Below are 21,347 nucleotides of genomic sequence, written 5' to 3'. Positions count from 1 at the left end.
TCTATGTGCGGACAACTGCCCATCCACTCAAGCACTGCCTGAGGGTCCTCAAGGCTGCATTCACCCCACTGTGCCTTTGTATCACTTGAAGAGCAACACACATATTATAATTGTCTGTTGACAAAACTGTCCAAGTCCCCTGAGAGCAGGGTCCATGCCCTTTTTGTTTCCATAAGCCCAGAGGGTTGTGAAGTGCAGTGTTTAAGTGCAGGGGACCCAGAATACCGGTGTTGGAACCTCGATCCCACCATCTGTGACCTGTGTGACTTTAGACATGTTACTCATTTATTGTTCACTCATCTGTAGACTGTAGATAATACTGCATCTAGGGCTGGCCCAGTGGCTTAGCAGTTAAGTGCGTGCGCTCCGCTACTGGCAGCCTGGGTTCGGATCCCGGGCGCGCACCGACGCACCACTTCTCCAGCCGTGCTGAGGCCGCATCGCACATACAGCAACTAGAAGGATGTACAACTATCTACTGGGGTTTTGGGGGAAAAAAAAAAGGAGGAGGATTGGCAATAGATGTTAGCTCAGAGCCGGTCTTCCTCAGCAAAAAGAGGAGGATTAGCATGGATGTTAGCTCAGGGCTGATCTTCCTCACAAAAAAAAAAAAAAAAATACTACATCCACACCATTGTGAGGTGTTGAGGATTACATGAATAAGTTTACCTGAAGTGCTTAAACCAATCTTTGGTAACACATTAAGTGTTCAATACAAAATAGGCATTACTATTATTTCCTAATCTATGATAGGCTCTTGGCATATGCTTGTTGAGTGAACAAAGGAATGTTTTATAAGTCAACAAACCTTTCACTATTATGGTGTAAAGAAAAATAACTTTAATACAAAAACATGTTAACTTCAAAATTAAATTAGAAAATTAACATATTAAAAATAAAAATAGTGTAGAAACAGAAGTGACTCAGTATTATCATCTGCTTCATCCTGCTTCTCATGGAAACTCTACCCTAAACATGTTTCCCTAAAGCCTTCTCAGTTTGGCCAAGATTGGGTTCAGTCAAAAGCTGCTGCCCCTTTTGTCTTTATTACAAGGTATTTTGTGCTTTTACTTTCCTCATTACGAAACCTACTGGCTTTCTTGTACCATCGTTGTCTAAAAATAAACCTGAATAGTTTATAAGATACTTATTTTATAGGTAGCAATTATAATTTGAAAATAAAATTGTCTAGTATTTTCTTATAAATGGAAAGCGGCCCACACTAGCATAGTTTTAACTTCCTGGCTAACAGTCAACATTGATGAATAAGCAGTAGGTGGTCCTTGTGCTGACGCTTTTGTTCCCAAGCTAACACGTTGAAGATTTTAGCAAACAGATGCTGCCCTCACTGGGGACTCTTAGACCTGCAACAGAGAGGCCCAGGTCCTTGCCTGGCCTTGGCAGTTTGTCTCAGCCTAGCACACATGACAGAAGGAGAGTGACTTTCAGAAGAACAAAACAGTGGGTGCAAGACGAGACCCTCCAGCTCTCCTAGTTCTGGGGCTGTTGTTTTTTAGGATTAATTGATGCCTTAATGAAAAACTTCCCTATAAGGACTTCACTATTCTAGTAAACCAAAGCTACCCAGTATCGAATAGTGTCGAACAGTGTCCTCCTCCCCTCTCCCTCCAATTCATGTCCACCCAGAACATGTCAATGTGACCTTGTGGAAAAAGAGTCTTTGTGGATGTAATTTCGTAAGATGAGGTCATACTAGACTAGGGTGGCCCTAATCCAATGCCTGGGTCCTTATAAGAAGAGGGAAATTCAGACAAACAGACACAGAGAGAAGAAAGGAGGCAGAGACTGAGGTGCTGCATCTATAAGACAAGGAACACCAAGATTTGCTTGCAAAAAAACCAGAAGCTAGGAGAGAAGCATGAAACAGATTGTCCCTCCAAGCCTCCGAAAAGGAATCTGTTGACACCTTGATTTCAGACCTCTAACCTCAAAATTGTGAGAGAATAAATTTCTCTACTGTGTTAAGCCATCCAGTTCATGGTACTTTGTTACAGCAGCCCTAGGAAACAAATACACCCAGAATGTCTCTTTTGTCATTTAAAATCAAAATGGTCAAGAGAAACATATGACAAGGAACATGCCAGAATCTCAGGTCTCTGAGAAGAGAAGGACCGCACTAGTGGAGGACAGTAGCTTTCAGTCCTGGCCGTGAGGACTTAATGTCACACACGCCACGGTTACTGACAAACGAGCAGAGGCAGTGACACGGGCCACAGCTGAGGTCTGAGTAGAAGTTTTCTGAAAGGAAAGCCAAAAATAATTTTAAGCAGTGTCTCATAGCGGGACGTTGAAAGAGAGAAGTTGGCAATGTGTTTCTCTTTTTAGATCTTATCAGAGAGTCACAAAGATGTAACTGAACACGGCTTGTCACCTCTGGGTTACCCACTCTCTCACGGGAGGTGAGAGGCCAAGCTGCAAGGCCTTTTGCAACACCGATGACCTAAGCCACTGCCGTCCTCCTGGCAGCAGCCGGGCTCACGGGGGCTAAGGTGTCTCTAGAGAGTCCGGCCTGGCCCATCCAGAACAGCTCATACCCCTGACCAGAGAACTTTGGGATGCAAGTGTCACGTGTGGACTAAAAGCCGAAAACCCCACTGAGAATTCCCATAGTCAACCACAGCTGGTGGGAGGGGATTTCAGGTGGGAAGTTGTGATGCTTTATCCACTAATAGGCAAAGTGAGCACACGATGTGGCTACCAGCAAAGCAGAGGCACCAATGGTAAACACATAACAGAGAGAGGGAGAGAAAACATTTAGAAAAGTCTATTTTAATGTCAGCATACCTATAGGTAATGTTTCACTATGAAAAAAAATTTCTTTATTTTATGGTTTTAGCATTTTTTTTTCTGAATTATGCATAAAGTCTCTAAATTTCTTAATCTGGCCCTGGTGGGACATCTTTCCAGAGCTTCCAAAGTGACACCACACAGATGACCCGCAATCAGCCCTGCCCACAAAGAGGTGTCCATCAGCCCACACCTCCCAGTGCCCACACTGCGGAGCCTCTCCCCACCTGTAGGCAGAGATCTGGGCCCTGCCTGGTGACTGGAGCTCCCTCTCCATCTGTTCCTTGCTGGTGTCCAGCTGGGTGGTCAGGAGATCCAGTCTATTAATTCGGAAAAGCAGCTCCTTCAAGAAGGACAGGTTGCTTTCCTCCAACATTCTCTTTTCCTGGAGTCTCTGGAATAACATCAAGGCATCCTTGATGGGTTCCTGCTTCCTTTGTGGGATGTAGTCCAGGCTCAGGAACTTGAGGGAGGCCAGCTCGTCACTGTCCAGCTGTTCCCCAATATTATACAGACAATTGTTGAAATTCATATTGGTCGAGTGTTAGGAGAATGTAGTCGTAGCCTAGGTCAAAATACAATGTTATATTCAGATGAGGAAGAAAGGTACCATTGACTGGTTTATTACCTCATCAAAAGCTAATACCTCTACTATATGCCAGATATTCTGCTGTAGATACAGGGAAGAAAACAAACAAGACAAGCTCGCGCTCTCGAGTGGCTTACTATTTAGGAAGGTAGATATGCAAACTAGCCAATGGTCAGAGTTGTGACCAGGGTGCAGTAGGAATATAGAGGAAGGATCCCTAACTCAGCGTGGGAGAAGGGCTTCCTGGAGGGAAGGCGTCTTTGAGGAGAAGGTGGGAAAGGACAATTCTTGCAGGAAATAATTTATGCAAAAGATGGAGGCAAGAACATTCAAGTCAATTCAGGCAGGCAAAGGAGCTCAAAAAGTAACCACAGAGGGTCTGGGAGGGGGAGTGATGGCATAAAGGGATGAAACTGTGGCCAGGAACAGTTAAGAAAGGGCCTCATACTGGGGGGCAAGGGGTTCAGACTTTGTCCTGAAGGTGATGGGGAACTAAAGAAGGATTGTAAACATGGGAACGACGTCATCGATTTAGGATTAACATTTAAACTGTGGAGGACAGATTGGAAGGGTCGGAGGCAGAAGAAGTGATGGGTTCTGACTGAATCAATGGTGGTGGGAGGATATGATGCAGGCCTGTCCCCCAAGGGCCTTAGGACCAGCACCCACAGCTGGTCAAGAAGCTGAGACTGGAAAGCGAGCCAGGTCAACCTTGTCAACCCTTTCAACTCAAACAGTCTCTAAACCAGGTTATGTAGTATTTTTACCTACTTACACATTTGGGTCGGTAAAAAACGAGGGGGCAATATTTCAGGAAACCCCCAACAACTTTCATGCAAGCAGCCCATGATCTAGGATTTCTCCTCCCCTGAGCCCCTTGACTCACCTTGACCGATTTCTCCCCACCCTGTCTGCTCTGATAGGCCCGTGTTTGTGGTGAAAGGAGCCCTTGGAGCATGTTTGTACTGGATTCTTCACAGGAACAAGACTGGGACCTGGTCTGTAAGTGGCCAACCGTGTCGCCGGCAAAGCCAGGAAGCTCACCTGCTGCTGACTGTCTTGGGGAGGTGGGTATTGCAGTGGTTCAGAGTATGGGGCTTTGGGGTCAGACAAACTTAGGTGAGAACCCAGCTGGGGCACTGGCCCCATGCCTGGGCAGTTCACATCCTCTGAGGGCTCGATTGCTCCTCTGTACAATGGGGAGGAGAGGAACACCCATCTCCCAGAGTGTTGTGCATACAGAACACCTATGATGCATTTAGACTGATGGCTAGCAACTAATGATGCCAAATGAGTGCTAACCTAAAAGAAGGTAAAAGACCCTGCCGGGGGCCCAGACAGGAACCAGGCATGTGACCCTGAGCACTTCTCTCACCCTCCCAGTTTTCCCATCTCCTCAGCTGGAAGCACTGGTTTTCAGACTCTTCAAAGTTGAAGAACTCCTCTTGAAGCCTTCCTCGGATGCTCCCTTGCCTTAAGAGGTGGTCCTGGAGGGCTACCATTTGAGAACCTTGAACTAGAACCTTTACGTTGCCGTCCAGCTCCATCATTTCCTCCATCCCACAGACTCTGTGCCCTTGGGCACTTTCCTTAACCTCAAATAACCTTAACCTGTCTGGACTTGTTTCTTCCCTGAAACAAGGCAGATGGCTGGGTTCTTGGATCTTTAAGCTCCCTGCATTTGCTAACATTCTTGGGTGAAAACACAATCCTGACTCTGTCACTCAGAGGTAGTGATCAGGTGAACCAGGACCCACCTATTTTCTACATCTGATGTTAAAATAGCAATACTTTTGACTTGCATATTAAAGTAAGTTTTAATATTTTTAAAAAGTGGTCCAAAAGTCTTTGAAACTTTTAGCTTTTCATTTTAAAACACCTTTCCACTTCCTCCTGATTATGGAGGCAGTATTTTTTTGTGAAAATTTAAAATACAGTAAATTATAACATGGTCACAGTCATCATTATCATACAACACACACACACACACACACACACAAAGATACATTTATATAAAAATTAGAATCAAGCTGCATATCCAGGTGTGTACACCTGTATTTTTTTCCCACTTCATATTTATAATGAATATTTACACCTACCACTAAATATTCTTCTCTGGCATATTTTTAATGTTTCTTGATTTCTAGCATGTGAATATATCAAAATTTATTTTAAGCAATTTTTCATTCCTTTACTGTTAAAAAATCATATTGCATTGAGAGGCTTTTTCATATATCTTGTGCATATCTCTGATTATTTCTTTCTTAGAATTGGAATTATGGGGCAAAACCTTTTTTTTCCCTTTGAATCTAGAGCTTACATCATTGTTTAGACAAGTTTTCTTGATTCAGGAAACTGGAGGGATGGTGTCTTGGAAGGATACACTTTGCATTGGATTCACAAAGACTGCAGAGCCTAGCTCTGTCATTGCAAAAACAATCAATCATCACGGAAATACTTTTGTTTAGGAAAGATACTTTAAATATGTGGCCAGCACCTAACAACATATGTTCACAGTATGACAAACAAAAACCGCTGGACTTACGAGGAAACAAATTAGCAAGCCCGGTCCTTAAGTCACACTCTCTAGAAACACAAGTGTAGTCAACAGGCTGTGTGCACGGAGTCTGACCACAGCATTGCATGTAACCCTGAACAACTAGGAACGTCCCAAATGTCCTTCCTTAAAGATATGGCTACAGAAACTAAGGTATAGTCATACTACAGAGTATTATGCAGCAGTTAGGGGAAATGCACTCCATCTTCCGAAATAAAAATAAGTAGATATCCAAGATATGCTATTTGACAGTGAAAAAAGTGAAAAAAGTAAGCTGCAATATAACAAAAAAATCAGACCATATAAAAATACTCAAAGCAACAAATTAGATTTTCAGTGATTACAGATATTTAACTAAAAGCAGAAAATAAAAGGTAAGAAAGTTCTGGAAAGAACTTTCTCTGAGGAAGAAGTCACTCTCTCTGAGGAATGGAGGAGAAAACTAGCATTCGGGGTGAAGGAGTGAGGAAAGGGAATTTCCCTTTTGCTGTCAAGTGTCAAGGAGAATGCATGCAAACACCATCTGTGTAAATGAAATTAACATTTCATTTTATTTTTAACCCCAGAATTAACCCCAGAATACCAGCTGGGGTGTGTTCTTGCGTTTAAGGCAGTGTAAGAAAGTGCATGGGGGAAGGGCAGGAAATGAGGCTCTGTGGGAAGCAGGGGGCAGATCATGCAGGTCCTCAGGTCCTCCTCCAGGTTAGGAGACCAGATTACAGAGGAGAGGCACAATCGCATGTGTGTTCTTAACAGAAAACAAAATATTAGAAGAACTCAAACTTTGAAAAGAACTTAGGAGAACTCGAAGAACTTATTTTCCCCCCAAATAACAGGAAACTTTCATACATCTCTCTCAGAAACTAAAAAATCTATAGAAGATCTGAGCAGCACAACTGACAAACACCAACAGGCATTTCCTCTCAGTAGAAAATACATTACCTTTCAAACACATACAAAATATTCACAAAAATTGTCCACAAAGAAAATCTCAATAGATTTCCAAAGAGCAGAAATAATACAGTCCATATTTTCTACTAAAAGTTAACAATGAAATTAGAAATTAACACCTGTAATTAGAAATTAACAATGAAAAATGAAATGAGACGTTAACCATGACAAATGGCCAAACCAAACACACGTCCACACGTAGGTGGCTTTTTCAGCACAAGGTGTCAGAACAGTTGGGCAGACTTCTAGAACAAATTGAAATGGACCCTAACTGAAATCCTTTCATCAAAATAAACTGCAGATGGATCAAAGATTAAAACCTTAAAATTAAAACACTAAGGAAAGGAACATAGGAGAATTTTTTAAAATAATCTGACAGTGGTGAAGAACCTTTCTAAGTATAACAGAAAACCCGAAAGCCATTAAAGAAAGATTGATAAATGTCTTTAAACAACAACTAAAATACTCTGCAAAAATAACCCAAACAAAATAAAAATAAATAAATAAATCTTGCACTGGGGAAAAAAGGGCAGTGATATGATGTACGATAGAAAAGGGACTAATTTTCTTAAAATAAGGCTCCTGGAGAGAAGACTCTGAACTCACCTCCTCCCAAGGACACAGCCAATTTACAACTACTCATGGAAAAATTACCCCTGAGAGAGAACTGAAAACTGGATAAGAGGAACCCCTGCAATAACGGACAATCCTAACTGAGGTGGAAGAGTCAGAAGTTCCCTTCTGGAGAGAAAAAACGCCACCTTCACAAACCACAGCGCTTCATGGCCAAGCGGGAGCAGCCCAAAGGTACGCAGCCCTCCCTGGAGGAGTGGGGGACCTAGGCCGGGGAGCTCCCACTGTAGGCATTTTTTGGACCCAGCACAACCGAGCTGAGTGGCATAATATCTGCTTGCTACTAACAACATTGGGGAGTACCTGCAGAAAAGCTGATTCACAAAGAAATTAAAGCCGGCTCTTAAAGGGCCCGTGGACAAATTCACCCGTCTCAGAGAGCAACCTAAAATCACCAGAAAGGTGCACAGTCCTTTGGTGATAAGAGGTTCCCCTGATAGGCAATGAGTGCATCTCAGTGAGAGGTGAGACCTCTCCAGGGACTGGGACATTAGCGGCGGCCATTGTTGTGATCTGGTGTGGGTGTGCTGGCAAATGCCATTGGAGTTCTCCTTGAGGCCTGCTAGCCCAGGGTCTGCCCCACCCACTAGAGCACTGATTTAATCCAGCTCAGCCAGGGCAGGCACCCTACCCTAGGGACTGGCCGCACCCAACTGCAAGCCCTGGGGCAACTTGTGGGCCTGCATAGATTGGTGACTGGATTCTCCACAGCCTGGCAAGTGGGTCCACCTCTGTGGGGCAGGGCATGCACAAGGAGCGGGTGGAGAGTGTGGGGCATTGGTGGAGTGTGTGGGGCTGCTGCCTTGGAGAGACTGGGTCTACTTCAAGGGGTCGGGGCACACACACAGAGCAGGACTGTGTTGACTGTGTGTGTGGACCTGTGGGCAGCAGGGCTTGTCAGCTGCAGCAGACTTGTGCTTCTCAAACTCCCACATAGGGGATTGCCCCACCTTCCAAAGCCTGAAACAATTTGGTGCTCCCGTGCCTGAGGCCAGTCCCACCCAGCTGCAATCCTCAGAGAGCTGACAAGAGCCTTATAGGCCAGAGGCTTATAGCACTGTAAGCCCCTGAGCCTAACAACCAGCCACACTGGGGGCCTACTCACTTAATAGAAAAACTACAACAGGAATGTGCTATTAGACCTTGCAGCCAACTGTGCTGGGATTCTCCACACCCGATAAAAAGACTGAAGGGTCCACAACAACTACACACAGCTGAGCATCACAACCAGCTGCACAGGGGGACAGCTCAGCCTCCCTGGGCACCTACAGGAAGAGCAAACCCGCCACAACAGAAGGACACATGTAGCCCACACAGGGGTCACTCCTGGAACATTTGGAACTGGTGACGAGAGGGAAGCACACTGCCGGGACTCATAAGGCATCATTTATATGTCACCTCTCCAAGATCAGGAGACGTAGCTGACCTATGTAATACTTAGACACAAGCACAGGGAAAGAGGCAAAATGAGGAGGCAAAAGAATACGTTTCAAGTAAAGGAACAGGACAAAACCCCAGGAAAGGAACTAAGTGAAACAGAAATGAGCAATCTACCTGACAGAGAGTTCAAACAAAGAGTGTTAAGGATGCTCACTGATCTTTGGAGAAGAATGGATGAACTCAGTGAGAATGTCAACAAAGAAAGGGAAGATATAAAAAAGAACAAATCAGAAATGAAGAATATAATACTGGAAATGAAAAATTCACTAGAGGGACTCAAACGCAGATGGAGGATACAGAAGAACAGATCAATGAGCTGGATGAAAGACTAGAAGAAATCACCCAAGCTGAACAAATAAAAGAAAAAAGAATTAAAAAGAGTGAGGACAGTCTAAAGGACCTTTGGGACAACATCAAGCACACTAACATCCATGGTATAGGTGTCCCAGAAGGACAAGAGCAAGACAAAGGGGCAGAGAATCTATCTGAAGAAATAATAGCTGAAAACGTCCCTAACCTAAGGAAGGAAACAGACATCCAGGTACAGGAAGCACAGAAAGCACCAAATGAGATAAACCCAAAGAGGCCCACACCAAGACACATCATAATTAAAATGTCCAGAATTAAAGCTAAAGAGAGAATCCTAAAAGCTGCAAGAGAAAAACAACAAGTTACATACAAAAGAAACCCCGTAAGGCTATCAGCTGACTTCTCAGCAGAAACCTTACAGGCTGGAAGAGAGTGGCATGATATATTTAAAGTGCTAAATGGAAAAAACCTACAGCCAAGAATACTCTACTCGGCAAGGTTATCATTCAAAATGGAAGGAGAGTTTCTCAGACAAGCAAAAATTAAAGGAGTTTGTCACCAAGAAACCAGTTCTACAAGAAATGCTAAAGGGCCTTATCTAAGGGGGAAAGAGAAGACCACAAATAGGAAAAATTATCTATTTCCATAAGAGGGTAACAGATACAAACGCACAAAAAATAAGTTAGATATGACATCCAAAACATAAAATGTGGGAGGAGAAGAGTTAAAGAGTAGTGCTTTCAGATGGAGGTCAAACTAAAGTGACCATCAACCTAATATAGATGGCTGTATACGTAGGTTACTGTATATGAACCCCATGGTAATCACAAACCAGAAACCTATAATAAATACACAGAAAACTAAGAGAAAGGAACCCAAACAAAATACTAAAGAAAGCCATCAAACCACAAGGGAAGAGAGCAAGTGAAGAAAGGAATGGAGAAGAACTACTAAAACACCGAGGAAAAAAAGTTAAAAAATGGCAGTAAGTACATACTTATCAATAGCTACTTTAAACATCAATGGACTAAATGCCCCAATTAAAAGGCATAGGGTGGCTGATTGGATAAAAAAACAAGACCCATATATATGCTGCATACAAGAGACACACTTCAGACCTAAAGACACTCACAAACTGAAAGTGAAGGGATGAAAAAGATACTCCATGCTAATGGCAATGAAAAGAAAGCTGGGGTAGCACTACTCATATCAGACAAAGTAGACTTTAAAACAAAAACTGTAACAAGAGACAAAGAAGGGCACTACATAATGATCAAGGGAACAATCCAACAAGAGGATATAACACTTGTAAATATCTATGCACCCAATGTAGGAGCACCTAAATATATAACGCAATTATTAACAGACATAAAAGGAGAAATAGACAGTAACACAATAATAGTAGGGTACTTTAACACTCCACTTACACCAACGGCTAGATCATCCAAACAGAAGATCAATAAGGAAACATTAGCCTTAAATGACACACTAGAACAGATGGACCTAGTAGGTATATACAGAACATTCCATCCAAAAACCGAAGAATACACATTCTTTTCAAATGCACATGGAACATTCTCCAGGATTGACCACATATTAGGCCACAAAACAAGTCTCCATAAATTTAAGAAGATTGAAATAATACCAAGCATCTTTTCTGACCACAATGGTATGAAACAAGAAATCAACTATAGGAAAAAAACAGAAATGTGACAAATATGTGGAGATTAAACAAAATGCTACTGAACAATGACTGAGTCAACAAAGAAATCAAAGGAGAAATCAAAAAATACCCGGAGAAAAATGAAAATGAAAATACGACATGCCAGAATTTATGGGATACAGCAAAAGTGGTTCTAAGAGGAAAGTTTACAGCAATGCAAGCCTATCTCAACAAACAAGAAAAATCTCAAATAAACAATCTAACAGCACACCTAAAGGAACTGGAAAAAGAACAAACAAAGCCCAAAATCAGTAGAAGAAGGAAAATAATAAAAATCAGAGCAGAAATAAATGAAAGACAGACTAAAAAAATAATAGAAAAAATTAATAAAACCAAGAGCTGTTTCTTTGAAAAGATAAACAAAATTGACAAACCTTTAGTGAGATGCACCAAGAAAAAAAGAGAGAAGGCACAAATAAGTAAAATCAAAAATGAAAGAGGATAAATTACAACGGACACCTCAGAGATACAAAAGATTATAAGAGAATACTATGAAAAGCTATATGCCAACAAATTGGATAATCTAGAAGAAATGGACAAATTCCTAGAATCATACAACCTTCTGAAACTGAATTTAGAAGAATTCAAATAAACCAATCACCAGTAAGGAGATCAAAACAGTAATCAAAAACCCCCCCAAAAATAAAAGTCCAGGACTATACGGCTTCCCTGGTGAATTCTACCACACATTCAAAGAAGACTTAATACCTATCCTTCTCAAACTCTTCCAAAAAATTGAAGAGGAGGGGAAGCTCCCTAACTCATTCTATGAAGCCAACATTACCCTGATACCAAAACCAGACAAGGACAACACAAAAAAGAAAATTACAGGTCAATATCACCAATGAACATTGATGCAAAAATCCTCAACAAAATACTAGCAAATTGCATACAACAATACATTAAAAAGATTATACACCATGATCAGGTGGGATTTATTCCAGGGATGCAGGGATGGTTCAACATTCGCAAATCATTCAACGTAATACACCACATTAATAAAATGAAGAATTAAAATCACATGATCATCTCAATAGATGCAGAGAAAGCATTTGACAAGATACAGCATCCACTTATGATAAAAAAAAAAACTCTGAATAAGATGGGTATAGAAGGAAAGTACCTCAACATAACAAAGGCCATATATAACAAACCCACAGCTAATATCAACCTCAATAGTGAAAAACTGAAAGCTATCCCTCTAAGAACAGGAACCAGACAAAGATGCCCACTCTCACCACTCCTATTTAACATAGTATTGGAAGTCCTAGCCAGAGAAATCAGGCAAGAAAAAGAAATAAAAGGGATCCAAATTGGAAAGGAAGAAGTCTAACTGTCACTATTTGCAGATGATATGATTTTCTATATAGAAGACCCTAAAGAATCCACCAAAAAACTTTTAGAAGTAATAAACAAATACAGTAAAGTTGCAGGATACAAAATCAACATACAAAAATCAGTTGTGTTTCTATACACTAACAACAAAGTAGCAGAAAGAGAAATTAAGAATAGAATCTCATTTACAATTGCAACCAAATGAATAAAACACCTAGGAATAAACTTAACCAAAGAGTTGAAAGATCTGTACACCGAAAACTATAAAACATTGCTGAAAGAAATTGAAGAAGACACAAAGAAATAGAAAGATATTCCATGCTCTTGGATTGGAAGAATTAACATAGTTAAGATGTCCACACTTCCTAAAGCCATCTACAGATTCAATGCAATCCCTATCAAAGTTCCAACAACATTTTTCACAGAAATAGAACAAAGAATCCTAAAATTTATATGGAACAACAAAAGACCCTGAATAGCCAAAGGAATCCTGAGAAAAAAGAACAAAGCTGGAGGTATCACACTCCCTGATTTCAAAACATACTACAAAGCTATAGTAACCAAAACAGCATGGTACTGGCACAAAAACAGACACACAGATCAATGGAACAGAATCAAGAGCCCAGAAATAAACCCACACATCTATGGGCAGCTAATTTTCGACAAAGGAGCCAAGAACATACAATGGAGAAAGGAAAGTCTCTTCAACAAATGGTGTTGGGAAAACCGGACAGCCACATGCCAAAAAATGAAAGTAGACCATTATCTTACACCATGCACAAAAATTAACTCAAAATGGATCAAAGACTTGAATGTAAGACCTGAAACTTCTAGAAGAAAACATAGGAAGTACGCTGTTCGACACTGGTGTCAGCAACATATTTTCAAGCACCATGTCTGATTGGGCAAGAGAAACAATAGAAAAAATAAACAAATGGGACTACATCAAACTGAAAACCTTCTGCACAGCAAAGGAAACCATCAACAAAATGAAAAGACAACCTAACAATTGGGAGAAGATATTTGCAAACCATATATCTGATAAGGAGTTAATCTCCAAAATATATAAAGAACTCATGCATCTCAACAACAAAAAAACTAACAACCCAATTAAAAAATGGGCAAAAGAGCTGAAAAGACATTTCTCCAAAGAAGATATACAGATGGCCAAGAGGCACATGAAAAGATGTTCAACATCATTAACTATCAGGGAAATGCAAATCAAAACCACAACGAGATATCACCTCATGCCCCTCAGAATGGCTATAATTAACAAGACAGGAAACAACAAGTGCTAGAGAGGATGTAGAGAGAAGGGAACTCTCATACACTGATGGTGGGAGTGCAGACTGGTGCAGCCACTATGGAGAACAGTATGGAGATTCCTCAGAAAATTAAGGATAGAACTACCATACAATCCAGCTATTCCACTGTGGGGTATCTATCCAAAGAACATGAAAACACCAGTGCGTAAAGATACATGCACCCCCATTATCATTGCAGCATTATTCACAATAGCCAAGACTTGGAAGCAACGTAGGTGCCCATCAAGGGGCAAATGGATGAAGAAGATGTGGTATATATCCACAACGGAATACTACTCAAGCCATAAGAAACGATGAAATCCAGTCATTTGTGACAACATGGATGGACATTGAGAGTATTATGCAAAGTGAAATAAGACAGAGGGAGAAGGTCAAATACCGTATGATCTCACTCATAAGTAGAAGATAAAAACAACAACAAACAAACACATAGAGACAGAGCTTGGATTGGTGGTTACCAGAGGGGAGGGGAGGGAGGAGGAGGGTGAAAGGAATGATTAGGCACATGTGTGTGGTGATGGATTGTAATTAGTATTTAGGTGGTGAACATGACGTAATCTATGCAGAAATAGAAGTATAATGATGTACGCCTGAAATTTATACAATGTTATAAACCAATGTTACCACAATAAAAAAATTAATTAAAAAAAATTTTTAAAGGCTCTTATAAGTCAATTTAAAAAAAAGAGAGAGAGAGAGAGAAAGACCAATAACCCAATGCATAAACAGGTAGAGATCATAAGCAGAGAGTTCAAAGAAAAGTAAGTACCAATGGCTTTATTTTTTAAAACCAATGGCTTTTAAACATTTGAAAAGATGTTCAACCTCATTCACAATAAAAAACAAAACAAAACTGAAATTACAAAACACCATTTTTTACCCATCAAATCGGTGAAGCACAAAACTTGCAATACAGTGTTGTGAGATGGTGGAAATAAAAACAGGTAGGCAGTAATTTGACCATATCTGTCAAAATATAAAATGCACATATCCTTTGACACCATCACTTAACTTCCAGGAGTTTTTCCTACATTAGCTTAAACATTAGTGTGCTAAAACATGTAAAGGTTACTCAAGGCAGCGTTGCTTGAAATAACAAAAGAGTAGAAACAACCATTTATCAGTATCAGAAGAGTCGAATAAGCTATTAATCATATTCAATGGAACTCTATTCAGCTATTGAAAAGGATGGGAAGATCAACGAGACTGGAGACGTGTGATCTATGAAATGCACCGAGCTGCCCTGGTGGTCTACTGCTTGAGACTCAGCACTCTCACCACCACGCCTCAGGTTCGTTTCCCGGGCCACCATCTATAGGTTGTCACACTGTGGCGGCTGCATGTTTGCTGTGATGCTGAAAGCTCTGCCACTGGTATTTCCTACACCAGGAGGGTCACCCATGGAAGTGAGAGGATGGCCAAAAAGATGGGCAGCGTTCAGCTCTGCTATCCACAGAGTCACTACGAGTCATCCACGGCGCTAACAACGATATAATGTATTATTAAGTGCTGCATGGATTTGTGTACTCACAGATCTTTAAAATAAAACACACAGGAAGCTGCTTCAGTGGTCGCCTCAGAGGAGAGGAACTAGAGGTATTGGGGGAGGCTTCGTGTGGAAAGTGAGGCATGCTTTACATTCCCTAATACCCTTTCTCGAAGTTTGAATTTTTACCATGTGCCTGTGTTACTTACTCTAAATGTATATATACCTAAATTAAAATTCTATTCAAAGATTCACTGTCATTCATATTCTGGAAAGGCTCTAAACTGTGTCCAGCTCTGTTTAGTACCATTAGGTCCAGTGTCCTTAAAATTTTAAATCAGTTCTTAGTGCTGTTAAAATCTCATTTTACAGAATAAAATCAACCAAAGAATCAAATGAAAGCAGAATCCTTTTTTTTCTGTCCACAATTATTTTTTTCTGATGATAACAATGCTTATTATATTCATTTTAGAAAATACATAAAAGATAAAAAAGAAAATAAAAATTACCCATAATTCTATCATCCAAAGATAAACACCTAATAATATTTTACTCTCTTACCAAATATTTTACGTATATATATTTTTCTACATATTTGAACACACCATATTTCTGAGGTATAAGTGGATTTTTCCACTGGTAATATTGTAAGTACATCTTGATGTCTTCACTTTTTTTTTCTATAGCATGGATTTTAAAATCTGTAAAGCATCTAATCATATGAATGGGCCATAATTTATGTAACCAGTCCCTGATTACATTTAGGATGATCTTAAAATGCAAATCTCCATGTACACCTCTGATGATTTTCCTAGAATAATTTCCTAGTAGTATTACTGAGTCAAAACGAATAAACTTTTTTAAGGCTTTTATTATATTTTCAATAGTATTTTCTGACAGTATATAATTTTTTAAAAAATACTACAATCCAAGGGCAGGATGACATGAATTTGGATGTGACGGGGTTGGTGCTCAGCTCCCGGCCTCTACAGCCACCTCATCCACTCATTTCATTACCTTTGCATTAACATGACAGCGTTTCTAAGTAATTTTTGCATCATACCATAATGGACACTGAGAAGGGAAAATGCGGGGGAGGCTTCTTTTCTGGCCCAGGTTTTCCAGGACACATTGTGTGGTAGGATAGTCAGTCTCTGTTGGTTTGTTTGATTAGGTCACACCTCTCTAGTCACGGTGCGAGAGCAGCAGTCACCTGCCCAGCATTTTACACCATTTACAAGGCGCCTCCCCTCCAGGCGTCTGCTCTGGGAGTGCAGGGAGCGTGGGTGGTTCTTGTTTTACTGGACCCGGGTTCACCGCTCGAGCTCACCGCGGGAAACTTTGTTAAAGTAACATATTTAAAAGAACATTCATTGTTGTAGTTTTCTGATCCTAAAACAGTAAAAGTATCACTTATTCCTTTGAGAAAGTGCAGAAAAGCGTAAAAAGAAAAATAAAAATCTCTTAGAAACTCGCCATTTAGAAGTAATTCTTTGGTCACATTTGGTGGCTTTTTCCCCAATTTAATTCACAAATTTAAATTTTAGTGTATGTATATACATATATAAAATTTATAAATTAGAATATGTTGGTACATAATGCATACAAGGCGGAAGAGAGTGGGGATGGAAACGCCTGCAGGAAGTTTTCTTTTACTTTCAATTTTATAATATCTGTTAAATAATAAATCTGTTAAATAATAAATTCAATTATATAACTTCTGTTAATAATAAATCTGTTAAATGTAAATATATATAAAATATATAAATATATTTGTATTATACAATGCATAAGTATATTTAATACTTTATATAATAAATTTGTCAGGAAGTATTTTGATATAAATGTTTATAACATATAGCCCTATAAACATAAAAATATTTTTTCTTGTCTCATTTTACTACAAGCCTCTGAAGAGACTGCTATTATCGTTCTCATTTTAATATTGTGAAAAGTCAGTTTAGAAATAAGCTAATAAGAGTGCAGTCAGGCTCAGATTTAAGCATCTCACCCGGGGGCTGAAATGATGGGCCCTACCAAGATTCAGATTTTGTTCTAATTGCAGTTGGAAGCTAGTGAAGGAAGAAAGGCATATAATCATAATATTTTTAAAGATTAAAATTATAAAAAATTTTAAAAGACCAAAAAAACCCCCCAAAACACAAATTCTTAACAAATCCACTATAGTAGAGAGAGGGTGAGAACCTTACAAACCAAGCCAGTAGGTGCTAGAGCCTGGATTCAGACCTAAGCATCTCACTCCAGAGTCCCAACACTACCACCACCTTATATGCCATAAATTAATTGCAAATGAATTTCATCTAATCACAAACAATCCTTCTAGCCATATTCTAGCAGCACTCTAGCTCCTTCAGTGACATGGATAACTACATCAAAGCTGGGGAAAATAAATCCAAAACTTGCATTAATCTTCTGAAACAAAAATCTGCATCTCATTCAAAGTTTGAAAGCCACTCTCAGTTCAAACCCCTAAGTGAGAGTGTGGCTGCTCCCTCCATCCAGAATGCCCGCCCCAGACCGGGGGTTCCCCCAGAACCTGGCAGCCGTCCACCCTGCACACAAACACGGTCAAACACAGGGCCCTGCAGCCAGAGCTTTCACAGCCTAGTAAAGGTGTTCAAATCTCAACAAAACTTACAGCTGACCTGTAATTTTCCAACTGGATGATATTCATAACTTCACCTCTACATACTTGTACCTCACAAGTACAGGTCTCTGATTTTGTCAGTCTGTGCTTGCCATTCTACTATTTTCTGTACTGTTCTGTACCTTTTTAATTTCTTTTAAAAAATGAATAATTGAATTATTAGGACTGTGTGCATGTGTGTGTGTCTATGTCAGTGGGTATGTGTTGGCAGATGGGTAAGCATAGCAACAAAATCAGTTGAAATTTAAATTTCGGTTTCTATTCTTGACAAATTTGGCCAGCATAAGGATGAGGGTTCTATACGGATAGCTGTACTTGGAGCATTCCAGAAAAGCCTCCAGGAATTCATCAACCTGAGCTGGAGGGGCCCTGAGAGCTGGAAACTGTGGGGTGCTCGCCGTGGCTCTCAGAGAAAGTGCTAACACTCATGGTTTCCCCACCCACACTCAAACGCAAGGATCACCCAGATTCCACCCTCAGCAGCCTAGAAAACTCTAGAATCCAAGGCCTTCCTCCCCGAAGGCCCAACTGACCTTATGAAAGCAAATCCTGGGATCCTCAAAGCGGCAGCAGCTTCTTCACAGGCCTCTTTCTGCTGGCGCATCCAAGACAAGAGTAAAAAACAAATGAAGAACCAAAAGCACAGCTCGCTCTACTTCCTGTTTTAAAAACTCCTGAGTCAATAGGCCGAGTGAGGTAGGCTGGCCTCAGAGCAGCGCCTCCTTCTAGAGCTGCCAGAGAGAGACCAGGTGCAACGGGCCACAGCACGCTGGGTTGGGAGCCCGGCCACCTGAGCCCTGGCCTGGCCGTGTGACTGTGGACGGGTCATTTGACCTCTGGGGCCTCATCACCACAATCCAAATAGGAAAGTTGGACTGGATGTTAACTAAGAACCCCCTCTTTTCATATGTCAGGAATTTACAGATTTTCTGGGTTCATTATTAAGACTTTAATGTTTTCATTCAATAAATATTGATTAAGCACTTCTGAGAGATCTTGAGATCTGGGAACTGTGGGGCCCTCACCACGGCTCTCAGAGGGTATGCTAACTCCTACGGCTAACTCCCGTGGTTTCCCCAGCTACGCTCAAATACAAGGATCACCTCTATGGCCCTGAGTCCACCAGATCCCACCCTTAACAGCCTAGAAAATTCTAGAATCAAAGGCCTTCCTCCCATAAGGCCCAGCAGACCTTACCAAAGAGGGGCCCTGGAGATATAACCACGAACACACATTAGCCCTGCCTTTTTGCTGTGAGTTGGTTGAAATGTTTTCTGATATTAAAAGCAGAAAAAAAAGAAAATCAAACACCTCTGTTTTTCGAAACTGCCTTTTTTCTTTTCCCAGATGGAATATAAGCTTTCAGAGGGCCGAGACCCATGTTATAGTTGAGAGGATGAAATGAGGTGTCTGCAAGTGCCTCTTCACCTTAGCGGGCAAGGTAAGGGTGCCATGGTAACATTGACGCCCCTCACTACCACTTGAGTCTGCTCATAAAGCCTGCGTGAGAACACAGCAAAAGAATGAAAGCCTGCAGGGGCTAAATCCTAGCCCAGGAGCTGTTCCCTGACTCTTTCTTGATGCCTCCTGAGCATCCACCCCAGCATTTGTTCCACTCTTTTGTGACTAGTTCCTGTCCTGGGCTGTGAGCTTCACAGGGCAGAGACCGCATCTTTCATGTCCGTGTTCCCAGGACCTGCCATGGGAATAGCAAGATCCAGAACGTACAAAGGTTTCCTGCAAATCAACAAGAAAAGAAACCCAGTAGAAGGACAATGGATACAACGTGGACTTCCCTGATAGGGATGCTCAAATAGCCAAAGTGTACCAAGAGATGCTCAAACTCATCAGTAACCGGGGAAACACGAAATAAAGCCAGGAAATACCCACTTTATACCTATCAGATTGACAAAGATTTGCAAGTTGGATCAGACCAAGGACTGGTGGCCAAGTTCTTACATAGTCCTCATATAGGACTGGGGAGACTGTCCATCGTGTAATACCTTGTAGTGGTTAGGAAGTGGGACCTGGCAAAATACATAGAATTTAGAGGGCAGAGTGCTTACTTTTTACAAATAATACTCATATGCAATAATAATTGCTAACACTTACTGGGTACTTCGTAGTGCCAGTCACTCTTGTAAGTGGTTAACACGTATTATCTCCTCCAATCCTCACAACCACCTCAGGAGGTAGCATTAATTCCATTTAATGATGAGGAAACAGACACCAAGAAATACTTACTTGCTCCAGGTCACAGAGTTTAGATATAGTGTACACACACAAAACAACGATACATTTTGCAAAGACAGATCAATTCAGGGATACTTATAAAAGACGTAGAGAGTGGTCATTGGGGAGCCAGTGAGTGGTGTCGGAAGTGTGGTGGGGGTAGGGCGATCAAAGAAATTGCTTAGAACGGGGCGGGGGGGGGGGGGGGTTGCAGGCTGGGAGACCAAGGATGACAGGCCATGGGGTCTGACAGAATGATTAACTCAACCCTCTGTCCCAGGGCCCAACGGAAAAGAAAACAAACATAAACGGGTTAATGAAGTCTTGTGGGATCCAGCAGGAGAGAGACACTGTGTGTACTGAGGCAGCTGGGGAGACTGTGAACAGAAGTGCAGCAGAGGAGCTGGAGATTCCTCAGAGTTAGCAAGGCCGGTGGCTGTGGTTCAGAGAGAAACGCCATTCGGACGTCTGCGCCCTGGCAGGCCCGGAGGTGTCTCCACTCGGTCGGGAAACGCAGTCCCCAGAAGCCGTGTCTGCACGAGGCACTCACCTGCTCCACTCTGTCCCGGCAACATCACAGTCACCAGGTCCCCATGCCAAGACCCCTGACCGGCCTAGTTTCACACACAAATTCTTAAGGCTTGTCCACACAGCCACAGAAAAAGCCCGTGAAACAGGGAGGGAGGAGGGGAGCGGGGACGGAAACGCCTCCAGGAAGAAGATTTCCTTTACTTTCGATCCCTCCTCCGGGCTCTTCTCCTCCCCCAGCGGACTCATTTCCTGTTTCTCTGTTCTCCACATTCAGAATTTACTAGCAAATCCAGCGGGGCTTTAAAAAAATCACAGGAGACAAAGGAGAACCTGCGAAAACATTGCCCTCCAGCAGAAGGGCAGAATCTGGTCTCGGCAAGAGAGAGAGAAAATTCCTCAACGAAAAGAACTAGAGAATAAAGCTGATTCCTAAAACTGGAGATCAGTGACTCATTCAACAAGAAATGTTTCTTATTATGGTGCTGAGTTCCAACCATTCAGAGGAGGAGATGACAGACAATTCGTCAACGTGCAAACTAAAAACCAGGAAGCTGGACATGCTTTATTGGAAAGCATTTGTACTGACTACATTTACTATTAATAACCCCTGTAATTTTTAAAGACAGGCTTGAGACTGCCCAGGGCAAGTATAATGCCATTTTCCCTTGACAGGCTGGGGAGAGGAATTGTCCCTCTGTGCTGTGGCCCAAATCTCAGCCCGGATACCATGGACCAGCCGTGAGATCCTATGTCTGAGCTC

At 41.5% G+C, this 21,347-nt stretch overlaps 1 protein-coding gene across 3 annotated transcripts in view; it reads right to left on the bottom strand.

Moving 5' to 3' along the window:
- Positions 1-20,757, bottom strand: part of CASP8 (caspase 8) — a 30,285-nt gene extending 9,528 nt beyond the window's left edge. The window contains exons 1-3 of one of the 3 annotated variants that reach the window (XM_087435600.1): positions 20,607-20,722; positions 18,358-18,419; positions 3,036-3,373 (exon numbers count right to left, since the gene is read on the bottom strand). In XM_087435600.1, the coding sequence (XP_087291726.1) occupies positions 3,036-3,340 (305 nt within the window). In that variant the 5' untranslated portion in view covers positions 3,341-3,373; positions 18,358-18,419; positions 20,607-20,722. Of the gene's footprint in view, positions 1-3,035; positions 3,374-18,357; positions 18,420-20,606 lie in introns of all 3 variants that reach the window. The other 2 variants (XM_087435601.1, XM_087435602.1) reach the window with 2 other exon arrangements.
- Positions 20,758-21,347: the final 590 nt, after the last annotated feature.

Source organism: Ceratotherium simum, chromosome 9, assembly GCF_057802395.1.
Source record: "Ceratotherium simum simum isolate JZ-2026a chromosome 9, ASM5780239v1, whole genome shotgun sequence".
In the NCBI taxonomy this organism is placed as follows: domain Eukaryota; kingdom Metazoa; phylum Chordata; class Mammalia; order Perissodactyla; family Rhinocerotidae; genus Ceratotherium; species Ceratotherium simum.
The sequence above is the reverse complement of the archived record's forward strand: the minus strand, read 5'-3'. Positions and strand labels throughout refer to the sequence as shown.